The sequence below is a fragment of the Zingiber officinale genome, chromosome 6A (assembly GCF_018446385.1).
Source record: "Zingiber officinale cultivar Zhangliang chromosome 6A, Zo_v1.1, whole genome shotgun sequence".
In the NCBI taxonomy this organism is placed as follows: Eukaryota; Viridiplantae; Streptophyta; class Magnoliopsida; order Zingiberales; family Zingiberaceae; genus Zingiber; species Zingiber officinale.
Window position 1 is genome coordinate 112,188,002 of NC_055997.1, and position 23,143 is coordinate 112,211,144.

The 23,143-nt window shown below is 36.2% G+C and overlaps 2 protein-coding genes across 5 annotated transcripts; one reads left to right on the forward strand and one right to left on the reverse strand.

Annotated features, from left to right (window-relative positions):
- The first annotated feature begins 288 nt into the window (after window positions 1-288).
- On the forward strand, window positions 289-10,136 carry LOC121997461 (endoribonuclease YBEY, chloroplastic-like). Of its 4 annotated transcripts, XM_042551875.1 has the most exons (14): window positions 289-683; window positions 1,794-1,893; window positions 1,972-2,045; window positions 2,123-2,218; window positions 2,900-3,077; window positions 3,196-3,276; window positions 3,370-3,470; window positions 4,332-4,424; window positions 6,190-6,261; window positions 6,585-6,653; window positions 6,743-6,862; window positions 6,943-6,993; window positions 8,324-8,509; window positions 9,567-10,136. In XM_042551875.1, exons 1-14 carry the CDS (start codon window positions 309-311, stop codon window positions 9,657-9,659), a joined length of 1,689 nt encoding a protein of 562 aa, XP_042407809.1. In that variant the 5' UTR covers window positions 289-308; the 3' UTR covers window positions 9,660-10,136. The 4 variants fall into 4 exon arrangements, with proteins under 4 accessions (XP_042407809.1, XP_042407807.1, XP_042407806.1 ...); XM_042551873.1 differs by having other exon boundaries at window positions 1,794-2,045; window positions 3,196-3,289; window positions 3,392-3,470; XM_042551872.1 differs by having other exon boundaries at window positions 1,794-2,045.
- Window positions 10,137-10,553: 417 nt separating this feature from the next.
- Window positions 10,554-17,459, reverse strand: LOC121997462 (2-oxoglutarate-Fe(II) type oxidoreductase hxnY-like). Its single transcript, XM_042551876.1, has 11 exons — window positions 17,267-17,459; window positions 16,297-16,492; window positions 13,730-13,828; window positions 13,526-13,577; window positions 12,733-12,854; window positions 12,544-12,644; window positions 12,381-12,439; window positions 12,110-12,166; window positions 11,634-11,679; window positions 11,308-11,387; window positions 10,554-10,926 (listed from the first exon to the last, which is right to left on the reverse strand). The coding sequence occupies exons 1-11, from the start codon at window positions 17,381-17,383 to the stop codon at window positions 10,839-10,841; spliced, it is 1,017 nt and encodes a 338-aa protein (XP_042407810.1). The 5' UTR covers window positions 17,384-17,459; the 3' UTR covers window positions 10,554-10,838.
- Window positions 17,460-23,143: the final 5,684 nt, after the last annotated feature.

Genomic DNA, 23,143 nt, shown 5'->3' on the forward strand with positions numbered 1-23,143 from the left:
GCTGTGAATTTCTTAGCCCAACGGACCAGCGCGTCTTACCTCGTCGAATGATGATTTTAGAGGGCTCATCCGTCCCGAGTGCCGACACGGACACACTGGTCTAACAGCTCTATCCTCTATATTAATCACCGTTTAGGATTGGTCGTTGGCTACTCACAACCTCCTAAGCTAGTCAATTGGGCCAGCACAACCCAAGCCGCGCTGGGCCGAACCGGATCGAAGCTGCACAATCCGTTTGACCCAACAGTCTATATATAGAGATGTAGTGGATTTGATCAGCTTAATAGCTGTTCATTTCTTAGCCAGCCATGGCGAGTCTCGTCGCGAGGGCTTTGCCCGTCGCTTCCGGGCGTGCCACTCCTCGCCTTTCTCTCGTCGGCGCCGTTGCTCTCTCACGGCGACCGATCCCGTATCCCGGAGGCCCTCTGCTCATTGTCTCTCCGCATCCAACTTCGGTGTTTCTCCGACCCTTCTCTAATCCGTGCGACATTTGGCTTGGATCCCTTTCCAGGAGTTTCCGATCCCTGTCGCCCTTGCCGCCATGTAGTATTTATTCCGTCTCCGCTCGTGGATTTCGGAAGGTAAGACGCGGGAAGCTGAACAAGAAGAAGGAGAAGAAGCCACTCGAGCTCGATGTCACGATCTGCATCGAAGAAGGCTTGCCGGACGATCCTCAAACTTTGGTATCTTCTTTTCGTGCTTAGTTTGTGTTTTTTGTAATTTTTTTTTTTTTTGCCTAATCACGAGCATAATTTAGGACTTACTTTGACTTAGGCTGGTAGGGGGTTTTACTGTGAAAAAGATCAATTGAAAAATTTTGATGAGGAAGAAGCTATAGTAGAAAATGTCTTTGGTAACATTGTGGAGGGAAAAAAGTTTTTATGATCAGAATGTTTGATAAAAAAAATCTATGATTATACTGTGGTATAACCATAAATATCATGGACAGCAGCAATGAAGATTATGATGTCACTTTTTATTTGATAACTATTTACTCCAGAAAAAGAATTTGTTCATAATGGAACCTTTTCCATACCTAATACCAATATTTTGTATTCATAAACTAAAATCATAAGCAGGGGAACCATAAAAGAATTTGTTCCGGGGAAGGGGAGCCTTGGCGCAACGGTAAAGTTGTTGCTTTGTGACCAAAAGGTCATGGGTTCGAATCCTGGAAACAGCCTCTTGCAAAAAGCAGGGTAAGACTGCGTACAATGGATCCTTCCCCGGGATCCCGCATAGCGGGAGCTTTGTGCACTGGACTGCCCTTTTTTTTTTTAAACTAAAATCATAACTAGTCCTTATTTAAACAATTATCATGACCATTTTTCCATTCCTGGTCTTTGAGACAAACGAAAAGAGTCAGTAGTCTGCTTCAAGCAGTTCCAAGCTGTCTGTCGCCAACCTTCTTGTTGCGTTTTGCAGCTGAGTGGTTTATGGCTGGGGAAGGGATTCAGGAAGGGGGCATGCTCTCGTTTCTGAAATTTGAGATAGTTACTTCCCCGTTTCCCAACTAGGAAAGGATTCCCTAAATTACTCTCCACCCCAAAGGCCAAAACTCCATTTACTTTGACTTTTCACTCATGGACTTGAATGAAATGAGAGAAACAATAGATGTTTTGAATTTATATAAATTGAGTTATTCTTATCTAAGTTTTGAATTTGATTTTACTTTGCAAAATTGTTTTTTCCCTCTTTGATTATGTTTGGATAATCTCTCAGTGCCTCATGTAGCTACTAGCTAACAATTTACATACATTTGATTTACCTATATTTTTACTTTTGGGGCACAGAGAATTGCTGAGAAACTTCAGTCCGATGTTCCAATTGTACTGAAGGTTGCATTTGATAATCTAAAAGCTTCAGATTATAAGACAAGAGATACTTCTATAGGTGACATTTACAAGTATGATAAAGTTGAGCTCTCTGTGTTGCTTTGTGATGATAATTTTATTCAAAAGCTAAATAAAGAATGGCGGGATGTGGATCAGGCTACTGATGTTCTGTCTATGTCCCAACATATTCCTGAGCTAGACCTTCCAATTGTAAGATACTGTTGACCTCTTTCTTGCTGGCCATGTTATCTTCTTGTTTGTTTAATTAGATTTCTCTCATTTTGTAGCTTTCGTTGGGTGATGTAGTTATATCTCTGGAAACAGCTACCAAGCAAGCAAAGGAAAGAAGCCATACACTTATCGATGAAATCCGAGTTCTCATGGTTAAATAGCTAATTACTTCCTGTCACTTCTGGGTTCATTTTCCGTTCATAGCAGATATGTTGTATTCTAAGTTGTTGGCTTGTTTTGCTACTCACTATCACTTTATGATTTTAATTCCCTAGACATAATTCCTTGAGAGAAACTCCGCCCATGATGAATTACCCTGTCATGGCCGGTCCCAAGGCCGAATAAATGAGAAGGGTTGCGTTAGGTTGCCAACCAACGTTAAACTAAGGCAAATGTTCAATGAATTAGACCATTTGACATAGGTTTCCTTTTATTTATTCTTTAGGTATTTTATACTTTTGAAGTGAAATCACTTTACTAGGTGACATGTTGAAACTTCATAAGGTGTTAGACATGATTACATGAAGTCAGGAATGCATTGAACTATCCAGAGTCCAGACATGCACACGTGTATATTTATTCTCCAAAGGAACTTATTCACAAGAAGAACTGGCAGTGGAGGATGTACATTGAATATGAGTAGGATTTTTTTTAAATTCAAGATAGTAGTAAACGGACTCATTTATTTGTCCTGTAGGCTCTAGTGCTAATGTGTTAAGCTCAAAAACATGCATTTTTTAATTCTTGATCACGTGCCTATTACATGATAATATTTCTGCTAGATAAAAGTAATTTTACTTGTGTTTGTTGTGATAGTTTCACTCTTTGGACAGGTTCATGGTTTGCTCCATCTATTAGGCTTTGATCATGAACTGGGCCTTCAGGCTGAAGCTGAAATGGAAAAGGAAGAGGACTTTATCCTCAGAAATCTTGGGTGGAAAGGAAAAGGTTTAATTAAGTGTGCACATGATTCTGGAATTCAAGGAAGTTGCCCAACAAACAGCTCAGATGGTCTGTAGTCCATGTTGCACAAACTACATGTTTATTAGGAGACTAGGATCTAAATTCACTCTTTTGATAAAATTCTATACATATACTATTATATCAAATCAAGTATAGATTTTTGCAGGACATGCCAAAAATATGAAGACAGAGAGCCAATCAGGATTTTGTGAAGCAAAATTGAGTTACATTTTCTGTGATGTTGATGGTGAGATGACTCAGTAGGTCTTTATCTTTTCCATCATTCCAGCTTCAATGTGTTGTTGCTTTCATTAATTTTAACAAATTTTTCTGATGATAGATATTTTTTTTGATGGCAAAAGTCAAGTAGATACATTGATGACAAAAGCTCTGGAAGTTGCTCTCTCTGAAGGAGTAAATATAGCCGTTATTACTAGAAAGGTTAGTTTCTGAACTGGAGCTTCATATCAAAAGCAAGTAATGAAGTTCTGCAGTTTTGAAGCTTAGTTTCATTTGCTATTGTATATTTATCTTAGTCAAAAAAGAAAAAATAGTATTGGACTATTGGGACTATTTGTTGTAATAACTCTAGTGCGACCATGGATTTTGAAGACCTGAGTCTTGCCATGGCGATTAAGGCTGAGTATTCGGTTAAAATCGAACCGAATTAATCGAAACTGAACAAACCGAATTTTTTCGAACTAACCAGACCGACCAAATTTTTCAATAAAAACTGAACAAACCATATCGGTTAATTCGGTCGAAAATCAAATTAACCGATTTTTTCTAATTATGGCTAAAAATTTATCATAAATCACAATAGTGCTTAAACCGAATTTCTTATTGGCACATTTTTTATTTCAGTTTAACCAAATAAGAAATTTTAAAATCGAACCCGATCTGAATTAACTGAATAAATCAATTTTTTAATTAAAAAAACTGAAATTCTGAAATAACCGAACTGAATTTTTAAATTTGATTGGTTCGGTCAATTTGTTTGGTTTAACAAAACTTTTGCTCACCCCTAATGACGATCAAGTTGTTTGTTATTTGTATCTGCAATTTATGTCTGGTACAGTGTTTCAGCCATGATTAGCATTAGGGTTCAAGTATGTGTCTTTGGTATCAAATCCAAGATAAGTTCTTTTTTTATTTGTATTTTCTATTTATGTTTGGGTGCAGCCATGCAGCCAGAGTGCCCCAAAATGGGTCATCCTCATCTCACTAACTGCTATTGTTATTTGTTACTTTGTTTTATTCATTTTGAAGAATTATAGTGGTTGCTTTTACATTCTTTTGCAGACCAGGTCAGCAGTTATAAGAGTTTCAAGAACAATCAATTTGAAAGGGAAAGCTTGCATTATATCTGAAACATCAGCTGGTGTTTTCCTACAGGTCTTTTTTCTGAGAAATTGTTCTTCTAATGAATGGGATATGCTAGTATAAAAAAATTTGAAGTCCCAGTAGATCTCTAACTGAAGATATGAACATGAATCTATACAGACAAACTTTATGGTTAATTCTGTAGGTTCATGCATCTTAAACAACAAAACATGAGATTCAGATGGAAATTGTTAGACCATTTCTTGGTGCACTATGATAAGGATAATGGTTGATTTTGTGTGCTGTGTTCTCTTGTTTTGCCTCAGATTGATCTCTTGATTGGCCAATACTAGTTATGGCAAGAGGAGTAAGACCATTGTGTTGCATTGCCTAATCAATACAAATTTTGTTGGCCCAACAATGGGAATGTTCTGACTGACCATTTTGTCATGGCTACTCTAGTATCTTAGAGAGGCTTGGTATAGCTGCTAAATGCTGCAGCCAACATACAGTTGCATTTTGTAACAAGTGGCTGTGAATTGTAAGCTTAAAGCATCGCCTGGCAATTCCTGCCAAGGTCCAGAAAGACTGGAGACTGTTGCATCTATGTCAATCACAAGAGGCTCAAATGAATCTTCAGTTAAGTTTAAGTTACCTTCATTGAGCATGGATTAACAAAGGCTGGGGGGCTAAGGATTAACATTTCAGTAGATATGCCAGATACAAGGGATACCTACCATTCGAGTGACAACCAAATCAAAACTTGGTTGCTGTAGGTAAAATATACCTCCATTGTTCATGTCTAGCTCAGCACAGTCAATTATGCTCCCTTTCTGCTTGGGCCTGTGGGCCTAATTCTTGAGGCCTGTTACAGGCTCATTAAGGTGTCAGGTTAGGCTTGATATGACCCATTAATTAATGTGCAGTCCTGAGCACAATTCTTGCCGGTTCAGGCGGTGTGTCACTGGTGTCACAATCTATTTGAGATCTCTTATCCGGTCCAATGAATGCACCAATCATCTCACTTGGTCATGAATTATACCAGTGCAGTTGTCCTGTGCCAAGATACAGATTGACACCAATACTATACTGCTCTGATCAAAGATCAAATCAGCACCAAAAATAATACTCTAAACCTTGCTGGACCCATTCAGATTTAATGCAGCTGTAGACAGCCTAGGCATTTACAAAGTCATGATTGCTAAGATTAATTGCAAGGAATTTTGTGCTGAGAGAAGGGAGTGTGAATGCTTGTATTCCAGCAATCTTGATCAGAAAAGGGATCAAATTTAACATCAAGCCATGTTAGCCCCAACCTTTTCAAGGTCGGCCCTTGAACAAATTAGGTATACTCTGTCAAATCTGTATCCAACTCCACATCTGAAGGTCAGTCTTTCTGGGAGCTGATCTAGTTTCTGAGCCATACTAAATTGGTGAGATGGCCTTAAAAATGTTGGCAGAGCTTGCATCATGCTTTGAACTTTGAAGGGGGTTTTGAGTCATTCTGATTAGCATTTTCTATTAAAGCACTATGAATAATCTGAATTCTAAATATTTTAGAAACTTCTAATAATGGAGCTAATCACATCAAACAATTTTAGTTGCCAGTTTGTCACTTCTGGGCTGGTTTGGTTTCAATTTCAGGGCTGAATGTGACATTTGGTACATTCTACTGCAATGATATTATCTAAATGTAGTTCTTGTTTCAATTTTTTTAGCTCTATTTCTTTCACTAAAATCATACATTATACTTTTATTTTATCACATAGTTGCACATTTGCTTCAAAGGCCAAGCTGAGAACCTTTGCTTTCGTTTCCTACTTTTCCTGAATTTTAGGGATCACTTGTATATGGGAGACAAGGTAAAGAGATTTTCAGAGCAAATCTAGATAAGAATCTTTGCAGAGAGGTAATAGTCCCACATCAACTATCATACTATATGTCTTGTTTTGATGTTTTATGTAAGGTGTGTCGTGATATTTCTATGATTGGTTATCTTCATACACTTCGACATGGTTTCTAAGCATCCAATAGCAGTCTTATGCTCTTTCTCTTTGTTTCGGCAGTCTACTAAATCCTTTTTCATACTCTATCTCTCTCTTAGTTTAGGCTGGCTCACTGGTTGGATTTCTTGCTACTTCTGTCAACTGCTTCTGTTTTTCTTCCTTGCAAGTAGCCTACTATCTTTTTCATTATATGATGAGAAGTGTTTCTTCGCACATATACCTGTAGCCAACTTATCCACTCCAACAAATTATGAAGACCCCAATATATGGTACTATGCCAAATGAACTAATTAGGGTAGGCCCTAGATCTGGTACTTATTGGCATTGCTTGTTTGTGCATATGTAATTTTGCATTCTGTTTTGACTTTTTCTATTCAACTGCAGGCTTTTCAGTACTCTTTGCAACACGGACTTCCTCTGGTTGCATTTTGCCAGGATCAGTGTTTAACTTTATTTGATCATCCTTTGGTTGATTCACAGCATACCCTGCATCATGAGCCAAAGGTATAGTCATTAAATGTATATTATTGTTTTTTCTTGATTTGCTAAATGCAATAAACTTGATGTAGAGAATTCATTGCCAGGTTGTGGTTATTCCATCCATTGAGCGCCTTTTAGCAAGTTCCGATCTACAGGTGTGTGACATGCTATGATTAGTATAAAATAAAGCAAAAAAAAAAAACAAGCACACTTTGTTTGTTTTGTGGAAAACAACTTATATAGAATATTTTTCAAGGAAATTTTACAAGGGAAATATTTTTCCATGTTTATGTTTTTTGTTTTTATCTTCCATGTTTGGTGTTACATGATCTTGTGTCAATTGTGGGGTGGGTTTCATCTTTACTACCAGCATCATCTCCTTGACATCATGCCAACTTCTCACCTTGTCTAGTGTGTTGTCTCTTAGTCTGCTCAATTGGCCTTCTCCTTTGTTTCCTTTTCTTCTAATGGGGATAACAGAGAGGTTCATCATTTGAAATTTCATACCACGCTAGATGACACATTCAAAATTTATGGCTCTAATAAATTACCAAAACTCAATACTATTCAACACACGATGCCTTGTGTCTTTGTGTCAATCAGTCGATAGATATCTAGTCATGCCAACACTTAAGATCTCTTGCCATACTACAATATAAACTTACACTAAGATAATGTCTTTTATAAGTTTTGTCTATATAAAATAATGTCAAATCATTGTAGATGCAGCATAAAATCTGAACTTGAAAATATATAGTTGTCTTATCTTCTTCCCTTTTTTCTTCATCTTCTTCCTCAATCCGCCTCTAATTTGCCAATGACAACATACATTGGAACGTTGACAAAATACCAAATTAGCATCGTCAACTCAAAGACGGAATCTCTAGCATCACTTGAAATTTTAAAGCTTGGCGAGTGAGGTTCATGGAGGGGATTGGAGGGAAAATGTTGGGTTTGCGGCAGGGCATCAAAGGATGCAAAGGGAGGTTGTGATGCTTATAGAGAGGAAAGGACAACACTGGGTTCCATGAGGGGATGCAGGCATGAGGAGATGATAATCAGGTTCACTAAAGGTACTAGAGGGATGGAGCTATGCTCAGTGTGTACGCTGAAACAAAGTTGGTGACCCCAAAGGTTGGTATGGGAAATGGGAAGTCTATCTCAAATAATGTGTGGGAATGACAGACTTTCACTCAAACATACTTTTATTTTGAGTGAAATACACAGACCATGCATTTAAGCAAGTCCGTGATCCCATAACCCAACTTTCTATGATGTCTGTCATTTGTATATGCAATACACTATTGAAGCTATTATGTTTATGTAGACAACATTAAGGGACAACTTTTTCTTCTTGCTTTTAATTTGTAATGTCTTTTTTTTTCCTTTTTTTTTTTATTTCAATTCCTTTCTCTACCTTAAATTACTTCAGCAAGTGTGCACTGATAAACTATTTAAATCTTCACAATAATTTTGGATGTGCAGAAATTGGTTTTCCTTGGAACTGCTGAAGAGATTTCCGCTCTAAGACCATATTGGACAGAAGCAACAAGAGGGCTTGCAGATGTTGTTCCGTCGCAGACATGTATGCTTGAAATTATTCCGTCTGGAGTTTCAAAAGATAGCGGCGTAAAGATGCTACTGGATCACCTTGGAATTGCTACAGATGAGGTATGTAATAGTTGCAAGCATGGAAGACATTCAAATTGTTTAACAGTAGTTATAAAAAATTGAACATGAAACTGGCAGAGTTCCAGGTCATCAGTTTGTTCCATAGTTAATCTGGTGGTTCAATCACTTGAATTGCAAATATTTCCCGGACATCAACTCGGACAAGTTAATTGGTTAGACCGACCCAAATCATTTGGTTTAGTTGCATATCTATCACATCCATTTAAAATAAAATTTTACTTTAAATTAATTATGAAACATCAAAATTACACATAGACCAATGGAAAAAATTAATTATGGCAAATGAGGAATAAGTATCAATATAAAAGCTTGTAAGATTCTTGTGATGCATTATCATTTAGATAGATTAAAATATAAAAAATAATTATTTTCCTACCTTGAACTTTAATTATGTAGGACTGTGAATGGACATATTCTAAGTTATTAAAAAATTGATCTAATTTTTTTGCCAGTCCGACTTGACAAAAACTAACCCAAGCTGGACAAGTATCAAATCTGATTCTTTTTTTCCCAGTCTGACAGGTGGTTCCGTTAGGTTTTAGAACTGTGTTTAACAAAATTGCTTGGTGCTTTAGTCATCTTTGTTACTGCAATCAGCATCTTGTTGTTTAAGTCCTAACTATATGGGGTCAGCTAATATGGACTGTATCCTTCATCAAGTTGTATGTAAGATCATGTCGACAATAATATTCAAATCGATCTTATTGTTTTTGACTATGTCTATGAAAATTGCTTTGGTTTCATAAAATTCAGTCTCATTAGTTGCCCATTAAATGATTATTGAGTCCATGTTATCGCTTTGTTGACCTTTTCATGATTAAAATGATCTTTGAACCATTACATTGCATTTTGACGATGAAAAATGAGACAGAGATGCAGAATACTGTTTAACAAACTTCTAACGTTTTTCATCAGATAAATCCTATCTTTTCGTGTTGCATTAACAATACTGCTTGTGTTTTGTAAAAATCAATATGCCTTTAGTTGCCCATTTCACTTTTAGGATTTTTACATGATTAAAATGATCTTTCAACAGATTCTGCCACATTTTGACAATGAAAATAAGATGACGATGATGCAGAATGCATCAGCGTCGTCATCGAACATGGTAATGCCAGATGAAAGCTAGAACACTGACGATTACTGGTGATACATATGTATGTTCTTGGCGCGACAAAGAAGTCTGGCTATCCTCTATTAAATGGAAGTGAGTAATTCTTTGAATGCATCCAATGAAGACAAGGTTTGGTTAGATGGAGCCAGTGTATAGGATTGGTAATGCGGGGATATGTGGATCTAAGATATCTTAGTTCAACTAATGAAACCGCAATCATGTAGTTTCTATTGTTGAGAAAAAGATCTACTTGAGTGTCACTCAGAGACACGAGTAATGCTTCGAATGTGCTCGATGAAGATTTGCTTTCGAACAGCTGAATAGGGCAAGTAATGTGATGATAGCTGAACCTAAGATCTATGTAGAACTGATTTGTTTGGCATATTACTGCTTTCTGTATGTTTGTACTTGGACATTGTATCATGTGGACAAATTCCTTGTGTTGTAGAGGATATGTGCTCGTTGAGAATTGAGAATTGATCCTTTATCTTATTGTAGCAAAGCTATTATCCTTTAGCCAACTGGGTATATCTGTTGGAAAGTTTGAAACTTCAAACTAGCCTGAACAAGTATGTGTTATTAATCAAATCAATTTAACTTCCAGATGAAATTAAAATCAGATCATTTGCAATTTGATCCAATTCACATTGAACTTGCGTTCATACATTTTATAAACTTGATTTTCGTATAAAAGTTTTACTAAAAATAATTTGAGATTTAATTTTATCAAATTGTAAATCTTCAATTAATTCTGTGGTATCTTGATTCTTGAGTTATTCAAACAAATTTAATTACAAGTTCAAATTTTACTCCGTGAAAGAACATTCTGATTTTTTTTTTTAATTACATCAAAAAGTTGCTGTTTTTTCCATAAAAAAAAAACAATTTAAACGGAATAATAGAACCCTATTTGCTTAATCCAACTATATATAAATCCAAGAAAACTCTTTACATTATTATCATTTAAAAAACTAAAAAATTGTCCTCGAGCTTAACGATGTACACCTTTCTCTTACAATAAACACGTATACTTGATTTGCCTTTGGCAGCAGCGTTAACAAGGCCTGGTTCTTCACCAAAATTCTCATATATATACTAATATATACTATTACAACATTGATGTCATCGTACATGTCAGCGACGAGCCGAGCATTAGCAGAGCAGCAAATAAATACTTCTACTTGTTCAAAGTCTTTAAGACGGACGGTTATAGGAGTTGAGGTCGGCATGCGTATCTTTGTATCTTTGGAGAAGATACGCCGAACATGTCACTGCAGGGAACCTGAACCAGAAAACGATTGCAAATAAGAAATCAATGAATCTATTTCATCTTCGGCGAAAGAACAGGTTATAATTTAGTCGAGATGCCAATTGAACTTCCACATTTCACCATCAGATAGATACCAAGTCTTTAATCTTTTATTCAGTTTCACATAGTGATTTATAGCAAAGGTTGTGGATTTCTGCCAAAAACAGATCCATGGTTCGATCACACAATTGGCTGTTCAAATGGCTCGAACTGTGAAATGGATTCAACTGGACCCTTAAAATTTATCACCTTTTGCCAGTTGAAACACAACTGTGGTAGATTTAAAATCCACGATCTTTTGGGCTAATCAGTTCTCAAACCGCTGGCAACTTGTAAAACTAGTGTAGAACTTACTTGGGCGGGTTTGTTTCAGATTTGCACGTCGGCAAGCATTCCACAAGACACTCGTGGCTTGGCTCCACAAAGTAAGCAATCTGTTACAGTAGATACAATACAACAAAAGAACGGACAGAATGAGAAAAATATAGAAATTATTATCAGGAATCTATGTTTATGCAATAGTTCATTGATCTGTAGTTAATTCAAGGATAGGTGTTCCATTTCTGTAGTAGGGTCATTCAAAAACAGATAGAAAGAATATTATATGATGAACTCAAGAAGGTGATCTGAAACAAAAAAAAAGTAGTTCTAATATTAACAGAAAAGACATCAAATTTTACCGAATAGCGCTCTCTTCCATCCAGGATTACTCGGTGCAACGTTGACCTACACATCCAAAGGAAAGAATGTCAATATTCACTGGCAAGCAGATGGCTATCCAGGTTCTTCAAATGCGAAAATGGGAACTGGTGCTTAAAGAAATAAGGGAACTTAGCAATTTCTGCAAACATATCACTTGCCTTGTGAATTAGAGAATGAGTTAAAACTTAATAATCATGTTTTTAATGTAAACAATTACTGCTATTATATCATTCCTTGTGATGGTTTATTGATTTCAGGATTTCGTTAGTGTTTGAATGAAGAAAATTTTCATATATTAGCCCATATAAACTGGGTGAATCTGATCAACTTGAAAAAAACTAAATGAATATTTGCCGCCGTCACAGATTAAATAATTAACTAAATGGCCATTAAAGATATATATATATATATATATATATATATAAATATCAATCTTCATGTGAATATTTATTACCTGAAAATGCCATTACTCCAGCGCTCCAGCATGTCACCAAGATTGACTATGAAAGCCCTGGTGCAAACCAAGAATAAAACACAAGATATAGGTAAGTTTTAAAGGAGCGAACAAAATGTTAAACAAACTTTTTACGTTATCCAAAAGAAAATACACACATTAGTCAATAGCTGAGCTGATATTGATATGAGTTTGACTGAGTTGGTCAGAAACATTTCTGTATCACTAAGGAATGTATAAAAAACAGAATGTTAAAACTTAAAAGACTAACCCACTGAGTGGTTCCACATATTCCCACACTTGAGGTCTTGCATCTTTATCCTTGCATATCTGTGCCAACAAAATACACCTAGTTCAATCAAATAAATTAAACAAATGATTCATGAGAAGATTGTACTCCCATATTGATTAACAGTGTCGTACTCAGAATTTACCTGTAGCCCGATTACATCATCCGTCGCCAATAGAGTAAGTAATCCATAATCAGAATGTGCTCCAGCTCCAAATATTCCTTTTTCAGGATTTGTAATTTTGCCTGATAATTAGAAATCATAATGGTATCTCTGCATTATGAACTCTACAACATAAGACTCTTAAGACATGACCTATAGCTTGTTTTGCACCTTCATAGTGTAGAAGCCGCAAAGTTGCGATAGGTTCCCCAAGCATTACTGGACTATCAAAGAAATCGGCATCTAAGTCAAGTGCTCGAGCTATGATTCTAGCAACTGCTTGTGCAACCCTCCTGACAGTGAACAAATAGATTAGATAAAGTCTGAGATTCTACTTGCACAACTAAGACTCCAGTGTTCAAATGTGAAGAATCATTACCAAGTCTAGCTACATAGCAGCAAAAGTTATAGACAATTGATCTACAGAATGATAAATAAATGCAATGAAATCTTTGAATGGAAGCACAATTCTATCAGTTTCCATAGCAATTTCACATGACAAAAGGGTAAGATAGTAACATCATTGAAATCAAGCTATAGGTTTTAGCCTTTTAAAAAGTAAACATGAGCTTCCAGCTAAAATTCTCTGGTTATAGAATGTAGTTGTGAAACTAAAGGCTAAATCCATACATCGACCTGAAATTCGAAATCCATGCAATGAAATCAGGTACCAAGGTTTAAAAACTTATGAGACAACATCAGTACTAAGCACACATCAGCTGATTGGATCAAATGCAAACCAATAACCAGTTAGAAAGCTAATGAACCAGACTCATATGGAATTTATTGCTTTCCTCCAGTGGACTTTTAGAGGCAAGCAGAGATGAAACACATTCAAACAGCTAAGTTTATACATAGTTGCTTTATCACAACTCCTTAATTAAAAGATATTCAATAAAAGGTTGTATTAAGAGCAGAGAAATATGATATTATCAATATGTTGAATTGCAGATAAAGTACTCACAGTGCCTCCTTATGATAGATCTCCATTGTTTCTCTCCATCCAGGTAATAAATCTTCAGAAGGAAAAGCAAAAAAATCAGAATGCTAAACTACTAATGCGGTTCCTATTAAAACTTTAAGCACTAAAGAGAATTTGAACAAAGAAACAATATACACTTCCATGAACTGGCTAAAAGGCAAGAGATAAAAGTGCTCGAAAATTTACCTGCAGGCGGCCACAAATTAGGTCCATAAAATGGTTTTTCTGCTTGTGGGTCATCTTCAGATACTTCAACACCAATATAATATCCTTCTTTATAATCACCTGAAAAAAAGATGCATATTAAGTGTTGCCTGAAGATGAAAAAGAGACACTTACAGAAATTACAATTTCCTGACGCAAAACAGTTTTCAGATCATCAAGACAGTTATAGCCATACAAATTTGATCATTTGTTGTTAGGCTCCTGAAAGCCCAATCCAACCGTCGATACCAAATCACTTAGGTGTGGACCTTTTCAAACACTAAACCATGAAGACAATACCAATATTGGAGGTTGCTCATTCACTTTCCTGATTTTCATAGTCTATTACAAGCTGAGACTAGTTCTTGTATCACTTGGTAGAGCGATTCAAAGGAAGCCAAGTGATACACATATATTCCACCTATGCTGATTTAGACTCCAGAAAAACAATGGTTTGTCTTGCTTGTATTGGTCAACAATTAGCAAGATTTTAATCCATGCATATGAGCAACTTTAAAGTAGATTTGTGAATCTCATATTCGCAAGAGCCTCATCCACTTCAACTTCCTAACTAAATAATTTTGCAATTCTAATGCCTTCAGAAATATGAGATATCAAATGGTCGTTTACATGCTTCAATGTTCCAAAACAGATTTTTTTTTACTGGTAATAACTAATTGCAAGAAAAATTAATTCAATTTAGAAGAAGAAAAAGAACTAGTCATAATGAACATGTAATATTTCTACTGTAGGAGATCGACGAAGAAAGGTAGCTGCCATGACATAGATGAAAAGGATTTGTAGAGTAGATCTCTTATAGTTTAACATGAGGTCTTTATGGTATTTCAATGGAAGATAGAATCAACCAATATTATATTAGCTACTAGAAGTAACTCCTATATATCTCCGGCAACTATTAAGCTTCTAGGAAATTTCTTACGTTAGTCACAAGATCACACCAGTTGCTATTCAGGATTTTTTTTCTGATCTCTCTATGAGATAATCATACATTTGAATTCACAATCAAGGATGTACATGTTTACTCCATAAATATGTTTATTCTACCAGCATTAGATGAGATATACAATGCTAGGCTCCTGAAAGCCCAATCCAACCGTCGATACCAAATCACTTAGGTGTGGACCTTTTCAAACACTAAACCATGAAGACAATACCAATATTGGAGGTTGCTCATTCACTTTCCTGATTTTCATAGTCTATTACAAGCTGAGACTAGTTCTTGTATCACTTGGTAGAGCGATTCAAAGGAAGCCAAGTGATACACATATATTCCACCTATGCTGATTTAGACTCCAGAAAAACAATGGTTTGTCTTGCTTGTATTGGTCAACAATTAGCAAGATTTTAATCCATGCATATGAGCAACTTTAAAGTAGATTTGTGAATCTCATATTCGCAAGAGCCTCATCCACTTCAACTTCCTAACTAAATAATTTTGCAATTCTAATGCCTTCAGAAATATGAGATATCAAATGGTCGTTTACATGCTTCAATGTTCCAAAACAGATTTTTTTTTACTGGTAATAACTAATTGCAAGAAAAATTAATTCAATTTAGAAGAAGAAAAAGAACTAGTCATAATGAACATGTAATATTTCTACTGTAGGAGATCGACGAAGAAAGGTAGCTGCCATGACATAGATGAAAAGGATTTGTAGAGTAGATCTCTTATAGTTTAACATGAGGTCTTTATGGTATTTCAATGGAAGATAGAATCAACCAATATTATATTAGCTACTAGAAGTAACTCCTATATATCTCCGGCAACTATTAAGCTTCTAGGAAATTTCTTACGTTAGTCACAAGATCACACCAGTTGCTATTCAGGATTTTTTTTCTGATCTCTCTATGAGATAATCATACATTTGAATTCACAATCAAGGATGTACATGTTTACTCCATAAATATGTTTATTCTACCAGCATTAGATGAGATATACAATGCTAGCTCTAACAAGTTGAAAATGCACATTACGGAAGCTGAGCATGTTATCTCCAACAACCAAATAACTTATTAGAGTTTTGCCCCTGGCATGAGGCAACCCAGTGTACGAAGCTCTCGCCATGCGGGGTCCCAGGGAAGGATTCATTGTACGCAGTCTTACTCTGCTTTTTGCAAGAGACTATTTCCAAGATTCGAACCTATGACCTTTTGATCATATGGTAACAACTTTACCATTGCGCCAAGGCTCCCCTTCAGTTTTGCCCCTGGCATCAAATTATTTATTCTAGCCATTGAAACAATCACTTCATGAAACTATTGAAATCATACAAGATGCTTGCCAATCTTACACAACTAAAATAAATGGAATGGAGAACATAATTAAAAGCTCAGAACAGTCAACTGGTCGGAAATTGACAAAGAAATACACAACTAGACATCACAAGTCCAGTTGCTCAAGTGTCATTATAATCAAAACCAGGGCTAGGCAATGTTAACTTTCTCAATAAATATGCAAGCAAGCTGCAAAATAATAGAGACAGCAAAAGATGAAGAACAATAAAACAATCAGTGAGTTAAATACCAACCACTTATTTGATTGTCTGGATCCAAGGTCTCATCTAGAGTAGGTGTATAGCCTCGACTCTTTTTGTTTCGCAGCAGTTTCATTTTCTCATCTAAAGGTAGATCAAAAAAAAATTTACTCTGAGCAAAAACTTCTTCCATGAGCTTTTTGTCAATTCCATGATCTACCACATAAAAGAATCCGGAATCTAGGCATGCCTGGTGTTCACAAAATGGAAGTTCAATTAAAAAGGAGAAAGTAATAGAAAACAAAAGGAGACCATGTTGTTTATATTATATGTCTCTCACTGAAAACAATAATAATAACAGTAATAAAATAACAATAATATGGTTGAGTGTATCCGCAAACAAATTGTCAGACATTGCTGCAAATAAAAACTAAAAAAAAATTGATCACTATCCGAATTATGGCAATCAGAAATTCTTCTAATAAAAATTCATTGTAAGGGTGAATCAAGTTCCCCATTTAAAAGAATTGAGGTCCTACCTAACTCAGTGTCATTGTAAATTTACTTGAAATTTCCAAAGATCCTATAAAAGAGAGTTCCACCTTAACAATTAATAGAGAAACTGTTAGACGTCCTATTTTTGGGATAGAAGTTTGACCATCCAACACAAACGATGGTATCTTCACGTGAGCGTATCCAACGTTGGAAATGATACCCAGTTTAATTTTGCCACTTTTGTGGGCTCCCGTAAGAGTTCCCTCATCATACTTCACAAAACGATTAGAAAAACATAATTCGACAAGACTCATAGCAATCCTTCAGAAAAATAATATTCAAAGGATAAAAAAAGAACAAACACTCAATATCAAAAATCCTAAACTATGGAGCAGTGAATCGATTCCGGATCGAGTGAAACTAGATTCCGGATCTAGAACCGTATGATCGGTTAAACCAGCGCATCAAACGGAAAGACCGACGACGAACGAAGCTACGAGGGGAAAAGGGAAGGGATCCCGAGAGGTACCTGCTTGAGAAGCGAAACGGATTTGTCGATGTCGGGCTCCGAGAGACTGATGCGATTGAGGGAAGTGATCTTCGCCGCCGAGGCATCGGTGGCCGCCTCCGGCGATCTTTTCGCCATCCTTCGCGAGATTTCTGAACTCTCTCGGCGCTTGCGTCGACGCTTTCTATGAGGATCAAAGGGCTTATGCTCCTTCACTTTATGCTCCTTCTAATTTCGAAGAAAAACTAAAAATAATTGTTTTTCATTTTTTGTTTAAAAAATAGAAAAAAATAATATTTCAATTTTTTTAATACATTTCCTTTTTCAGAAATAAGACTTTAATTTGGTAATGATTCAAAAAAAGTTCCAAGTTTTAATTTCATAATCGACACCAAATTTGAAAAATATTTTTATTAAATATATTTTTATATATCTTTTTTAAAAAAATACATTTTCAAAAAGACATGGACCAAATCATGATGAACCATGGTCAAAGTCAATGATTGTGTATAATAAAACAAATTAAAAATGACAAATAATTAGGAAGGCCCACTTTAAATTGTGTATCTAACTTTAAAAAAAAACTAAATCATGTATTCTCTATATTTATTTTGCCTTTTCATTTATACTAAGATAGTAGTCTAGTAGTCTATTGGTATAAATTTTTTTAAAATAAATAGATTTTTTTAAAAAATATATATTTATATTTAAAAAACACTATTCTATTAGGTAAACTAAACAAATATATAACATCAAAACCTCATAATTATATTAAATAGTTTAATCCCTTTTCGTCCTACGGCTCCGTTCTGCCTCTGCGGAGATCGATCATCCCCTCGTAAGGGGACGCAGCTCCGCTGATAAACCTGGGTTGTTGGCAGTGGTTGATGAGAGGACTGGGAAGAGACCACAGAATTAAAGAAGGTGCACGATTAATCCGTTTCTTAATTTTGTTTAAATTTACCTCCTTAAAAATATGTTGAGATAGTACCAAAGTATTTTTATCTTTATTTCTCTTTTTAAGTAAATTTATGTTTTAGATGAGTATTTTTTGTGAGATATTATGGTTAGTATCATAAAAGAAAAGTCTATTGGTTCAAATATTTGATCAGAGTATTTACTTGGAAGATTGATAGATCACTTTTGGCAAAATGACAGGCGGTCTCTAGCTCTATGACCCTGGTTATCTTAACACTGCTCCACTATGTTCTTCCATATGTTATATCGATGGAGATGAAGGAATCCTTCGTTATATAAGTTACCCAACAGAGGAGATGCCTGAAAACAAAACATTCCTTGATGATCCCGATACAAAGTTTATGAGACCAGAACAGGTTATTGACAAACACTCGATCTGTTAATGCTGCCGTGCCACTTTCGACTCTTAGACTGTGTAGATGTTACATGGACGTACGGAAGAAATCACATGACAAATCTTTTGCAGCGTTTTTTACTCGTGTTTTTGTGGGGCAATCCTAGAATTTGTTATGTTCTGATGCAGAAAGAGATATTAGTATATTACTAAAAGATAAGACTTTCTGTAGAACTTGATGACGTTGGTGGTTTGCACTGCTACCTCAAAAAAATCCTTTTATTGATAACCATTGAAGCACTTTATGCTCTCGAACAGGCGTTCTCGTTGTTGGTTGCTACTCGGAAAACCTAGAGATTTCACTGTACAAAAATTTTGTACAAAGGTCTGAACCTTTTCCTAGCTACCATGTGTTCTTTTAAATTAAATTTTGGATCGCCTGCGGAACTTAACACGTTTGATCCAAAACTTAATCTATTTGTTCTTTTAGGTTTTAACTTGGATCTCCTGCGGAACTTAACACGTTCGACCCAAGTCTCCTTAAGTTATTAATTCCATTAAATACTAATTTCCATAAAAGGTTCCCAGTACTGACGTGGCGAGGCACATGGCCTTCTTGGATATGGGAGCAACCACCACCGACTAGACAAAACCTTTAATAGAAAGCTAATATTTAATTTCCTAAAATAACTTTAGGTTAACCAAAGAGAACAATCAAATCACAAGGAAAAGAAAGAAAACAAAAGAACACAACATCGAAAAACATATTCGAAATACTAGAACGTAAGCCTCTTGTATTTGATATTATTTCCATAAATAACTAGCATGATGCGGAAATAAAAATTACTAGTTATACCTTGTAGAAAAACCTCTTAATCTTCTACCGTATTCCTCTTCTAACCTCGGACGTTGTGTGGGCAACGATCTTCCGAGACGAGAAACCACCAATCACCTTCTTCTCCTCCTAGCTAGGTTCGGCCAACAAAGAGGAAGCTTCACCAAGGAAGAAAATCAAAATACTAACCAAGCTCCAAGAGATGCTAGCTTTCTCTCCTTCTTCTTCTTCTTCTCCGAGTAGTATCCGGCCACCACAAGAGCTCCAATGGAAGAGTAGGGTTTGGCCACCACAAGAGGAAGAGAGGGAGAGGTTGGCCGGCCACACCAAGGAACAAAAGAGGGAGAGAAATATTAGATGTTGTATCTCATGAAGGCACCCTCACCCCTTCTTTTATATTCCTTGGCCTAGGCAAATTAGGAAATTTAATTACAATAAAATTTCCTCAATTTCCTTGACATGATTTAATTTAGAAAAATAAAATAAATTTTCCAAATCAATCTTCAATGGCCGGCCACATCATTGGAGAACAAATTGGACAAGTTTTAATCAACAATTAAAACTTCCTAATTTGTTTCCGGAAATTTTAAAAAATAAAATTTCTCTTTAAAATCTCTTCATGGTTGATAAAAGGAAATTTCTATAATTTTAATTTTATCAACATGTGAATAATTTTTAAAGAGAAAATAAAACACCTCTCCAATCTACAAATAAGGAAAGATATCTAATCTCTTTCTTTAATCTTTTATAGATCTTTTACAAGAGAGATATTTTAATTCTAATTCTCTTTAAATTATATCTTCCACATTATAATAAAAATTAAAATTAAATTTCTTTTTTAATTTATTTTGGCCGGCCCCCACTAGCTTGGGTTCAAGCTAGGGTCGGCCACCCAATAATATACCTAGGCCGGCCCTAGCTTGGTTCCCAAGCAAGCTTGGCCGACCCCTATTGGGTGGGTATAGAAGGTGGGTATAGGTGGGTATAGAACTCTATAAATAAGAGGCTACGATAGGGACCGAGAGGAGGAATTGGTTTTGGTCTCCCGATAAAATTAAGCATCCCGTGTTCGCCCCGAACACACAACTTAATTTTATCAATGATAATTCATTCCACTAGAGAACTATCATTGAACTACCGCACCAATCCCAAATTACATTTTTTGGGCTCCTTCTTATTATGAGTGTGTTAGTCTCCCTGTGTTTAAGATATCGAATGTCCACTAATTAAGTGAGTTACTGACAACTCATTTAATTAATATCTAAGTCCAAGAGTAGTACCACTCAACCTTATTGTCATGTCGGACTAAGTCCACCTGCAGGGTTTAACATGACAATCTTTATGAGCTCCTCTTGAGGACATTATCAACCTAGTATCTCTAGGACACAGTTTCCTTCTATAATCAACAACACACACTATAAGTGATACCATTTCCCAACTTATCGGGTTTATTAATTCAATGAACTAAATCTCACCCATTGATAAATTAAAGAAATAAATATCAAATATATGTGCTTGTTATTATATTAGGATTAAGAGCACACACTTCCATAATACCCGAGGTCTTTTGTTCCTTTATAAAGTCAGTATAAAAGAAACGACCTCAAATGGTCCTACTCAATACACTCTGGGTGTACTAGTGTAATTATATAGTCAAGATAAACTAATACTTAATTACACTACGACCTTCTAATGGTTTATTCCTTTTCCATTTTGGTCGTGAGCTACTGTTTATAATTTATAAGGTACTGATAACATCATCTTCTGTATGTGACACCACATACTATGTTATCTACAATATAAATTAAATGAACAACTACAAACAAATGTAGACAATTAGACCAAATGTGATTCTTTATTCATAATAAATGTTTACAAAGCTTAGGCTTTCAGTATACATTCCAACAATCTCCCACTTATACTATGACGTCAGTAATCTTCTACACACATCCGATTATTCCTCCGGACATAGAAGCGCCTCGGAGGACCTTAGTGAAAGGATGCAGGTTATCCGCTGATGCAATCTTGGCGATGACAACTTCTCCTCGCTTCACAATATCTCGTATCAGGTGGTACTTGCGCTCTATATGTTTACTTGCCTTATGAGCACGTGGTTCCTTCGAGTTTGCAACTGCACCACTATTATCACAATAAATTGTGGTGATTTTGGGCAAACCAGGAATCACATCTAAGTCCATTAGAAAGTTCCTGAGCCATACTGCTTCTTTAGCTGCCTCAGAGGCTGCTACATATTCAGCTTCCATGGTTGAGTCCGAAACGCATTTCTGCTTAACACTCCTCCATGAAATGACTCCACCTCCTAAAGTAAACACATAGCCTGATGTAGACTTACTGTTATCCCTATCTGATTGGAAATCTGAATCCGTGTAACCCACAGGGAGCAGATCGTCTGCTTGGTAAACTAGCATATAATCTCTAGTCCTTCTCAGGTACTTCAATATATGCTTTACCGCAGTCCAATGTCCTTGTCCAGGGTTACTCTGATATCTGCTGACCATGCCCACGGCAAAACAGATATCAGGTCTCGTACATAGCATTGCATACATTAAGCTTCCTACAGCATAAGGAACTGCTTTCATGTCCTCTATCTCTTTTGATGTCTTTGGAGACATCTCTTTAGATAGAGCTACTCCATGTCTAAAAGGTAAGAAACCTTTCTTGGAATCCTGCATGCTAAAACGAGCAAGGATTGTATCTATATATGAAGCTTGGGATAGACACAACATTCTTTTCTTACGATGCCTGATAACTTTGATCCCATGAATGTGTGCACATTCTCCTAAGTCCTTCATATCAAATTGTTTGGACAACCATACCCTTACGTCTGATAATACCTTGACATTGTTACCAATTAACAAAATATCATCTACGTATAGTACAAGAAAAACCACCACATTTCCGTTACACTTCTTGTATACACAAGACTCATCCGGACACTGAATAAATCTATATGATTGGATTACTTCATTAAACCGGATGTTCCAAGACCTTGAAGCTTGCTTCAGTCCATAAATGGACCGATTGAGCTTGCACACTAGATGCTCTTTGCCTTTTTCAATGAACCCTTCTGGTTGCTTCATATGGATGTTCTCTTCAAGACTTCCATTAAGGAAAGCTGTCTTGACATCCATTTGCCAAATCTCATAATCCATATGAGCAGCAATGGATAAGAGTATCCGGATAGACTTAAGCATGGCTACCGGTGAAAAGGTCTCCTCATAATCGATTCCCTCTTTCTGAGTGTACCCTTTCGCAACAAGCCTAGCTTTGAAGGTTTCTACCTTCCCGTCTGTCCCTCTTTTCCTTTTGTAGATCCACTTGCATCCAACGGCTTTTACACCATCAGGTGGTTCTACAAGCTCCCAGACCTTATTAGAGTACATAGACTCTATTTCAGAATTCATCGCCTTTTGCCAAGATGCTGCATCTGTATCTTGGAGTGCTTCGTCATATGTCCGGGGATCAGGTTCATGTTTACCTGGGATCAAATCCGAAGACTCTCCCAAAAACATGAATCTTTCAGGTTGCCTTACAACCCTCCCACTACGACGAGGCACTGTCTGTGGTTGTGTATCATGTGTGACACGTGTTGCAGTCTCTTGTGGTACTTCATCTTGTACTGTTGGTACTGAAGTAGACGTGTCCTCTCTAAGTTCTTCTAAAACAACTTTGCTACTGGGCTTGTGATCCATTATATAGTCTTCTTCTAAAAACTGGGCATTGGTGCTAA

Bases quoted from the DNA above. Each gene is read 5' to 3' on its own strand.
- LOC121997461 (XM_042551872.1), top strand. From the start codon at position 309: ATGGCGAGTCTCGTCGCGAGGGCTTTGCCCGTCGCTTCCGGGCGTGCC. The intron at 684-1,793 runs GTATCTTCTTTT...TTTGGGGCACAG, and splicing joins CGGACGATCCTCAAACTTTG to AGAATTGCTGAGAAACTTCA. The intron at 3,277-3,369 runs GTGAGATGACTC...TTCTGATGATAG, and splicing joins CATTTTCTGTGATGTTGATG to ATATTTTTTTTGATGGCAAA.
- LOC121997462 (XM_042551876.1), bottom strand. From the start codon at position 17,383: ATGGCGAAAAGATCGCCGGAGGCGGCCACCGATGCCTCGGCGGCGAAG. The intron at 12,440-12,543 runs GTAAATTCTGAG...TTGTTGGCACAG, and splicing joins ATGATGTAATCGGGCTACAG to ATATGCAAGGATAAAGATGC. The intron at 10,927-11,307 runs GTAAGTTCTACA...TTTCTGGTTCAG, and splicing joins TCTGAAACAAACCCGCCCAA to GTTCCCTGCAGTGACATGTT.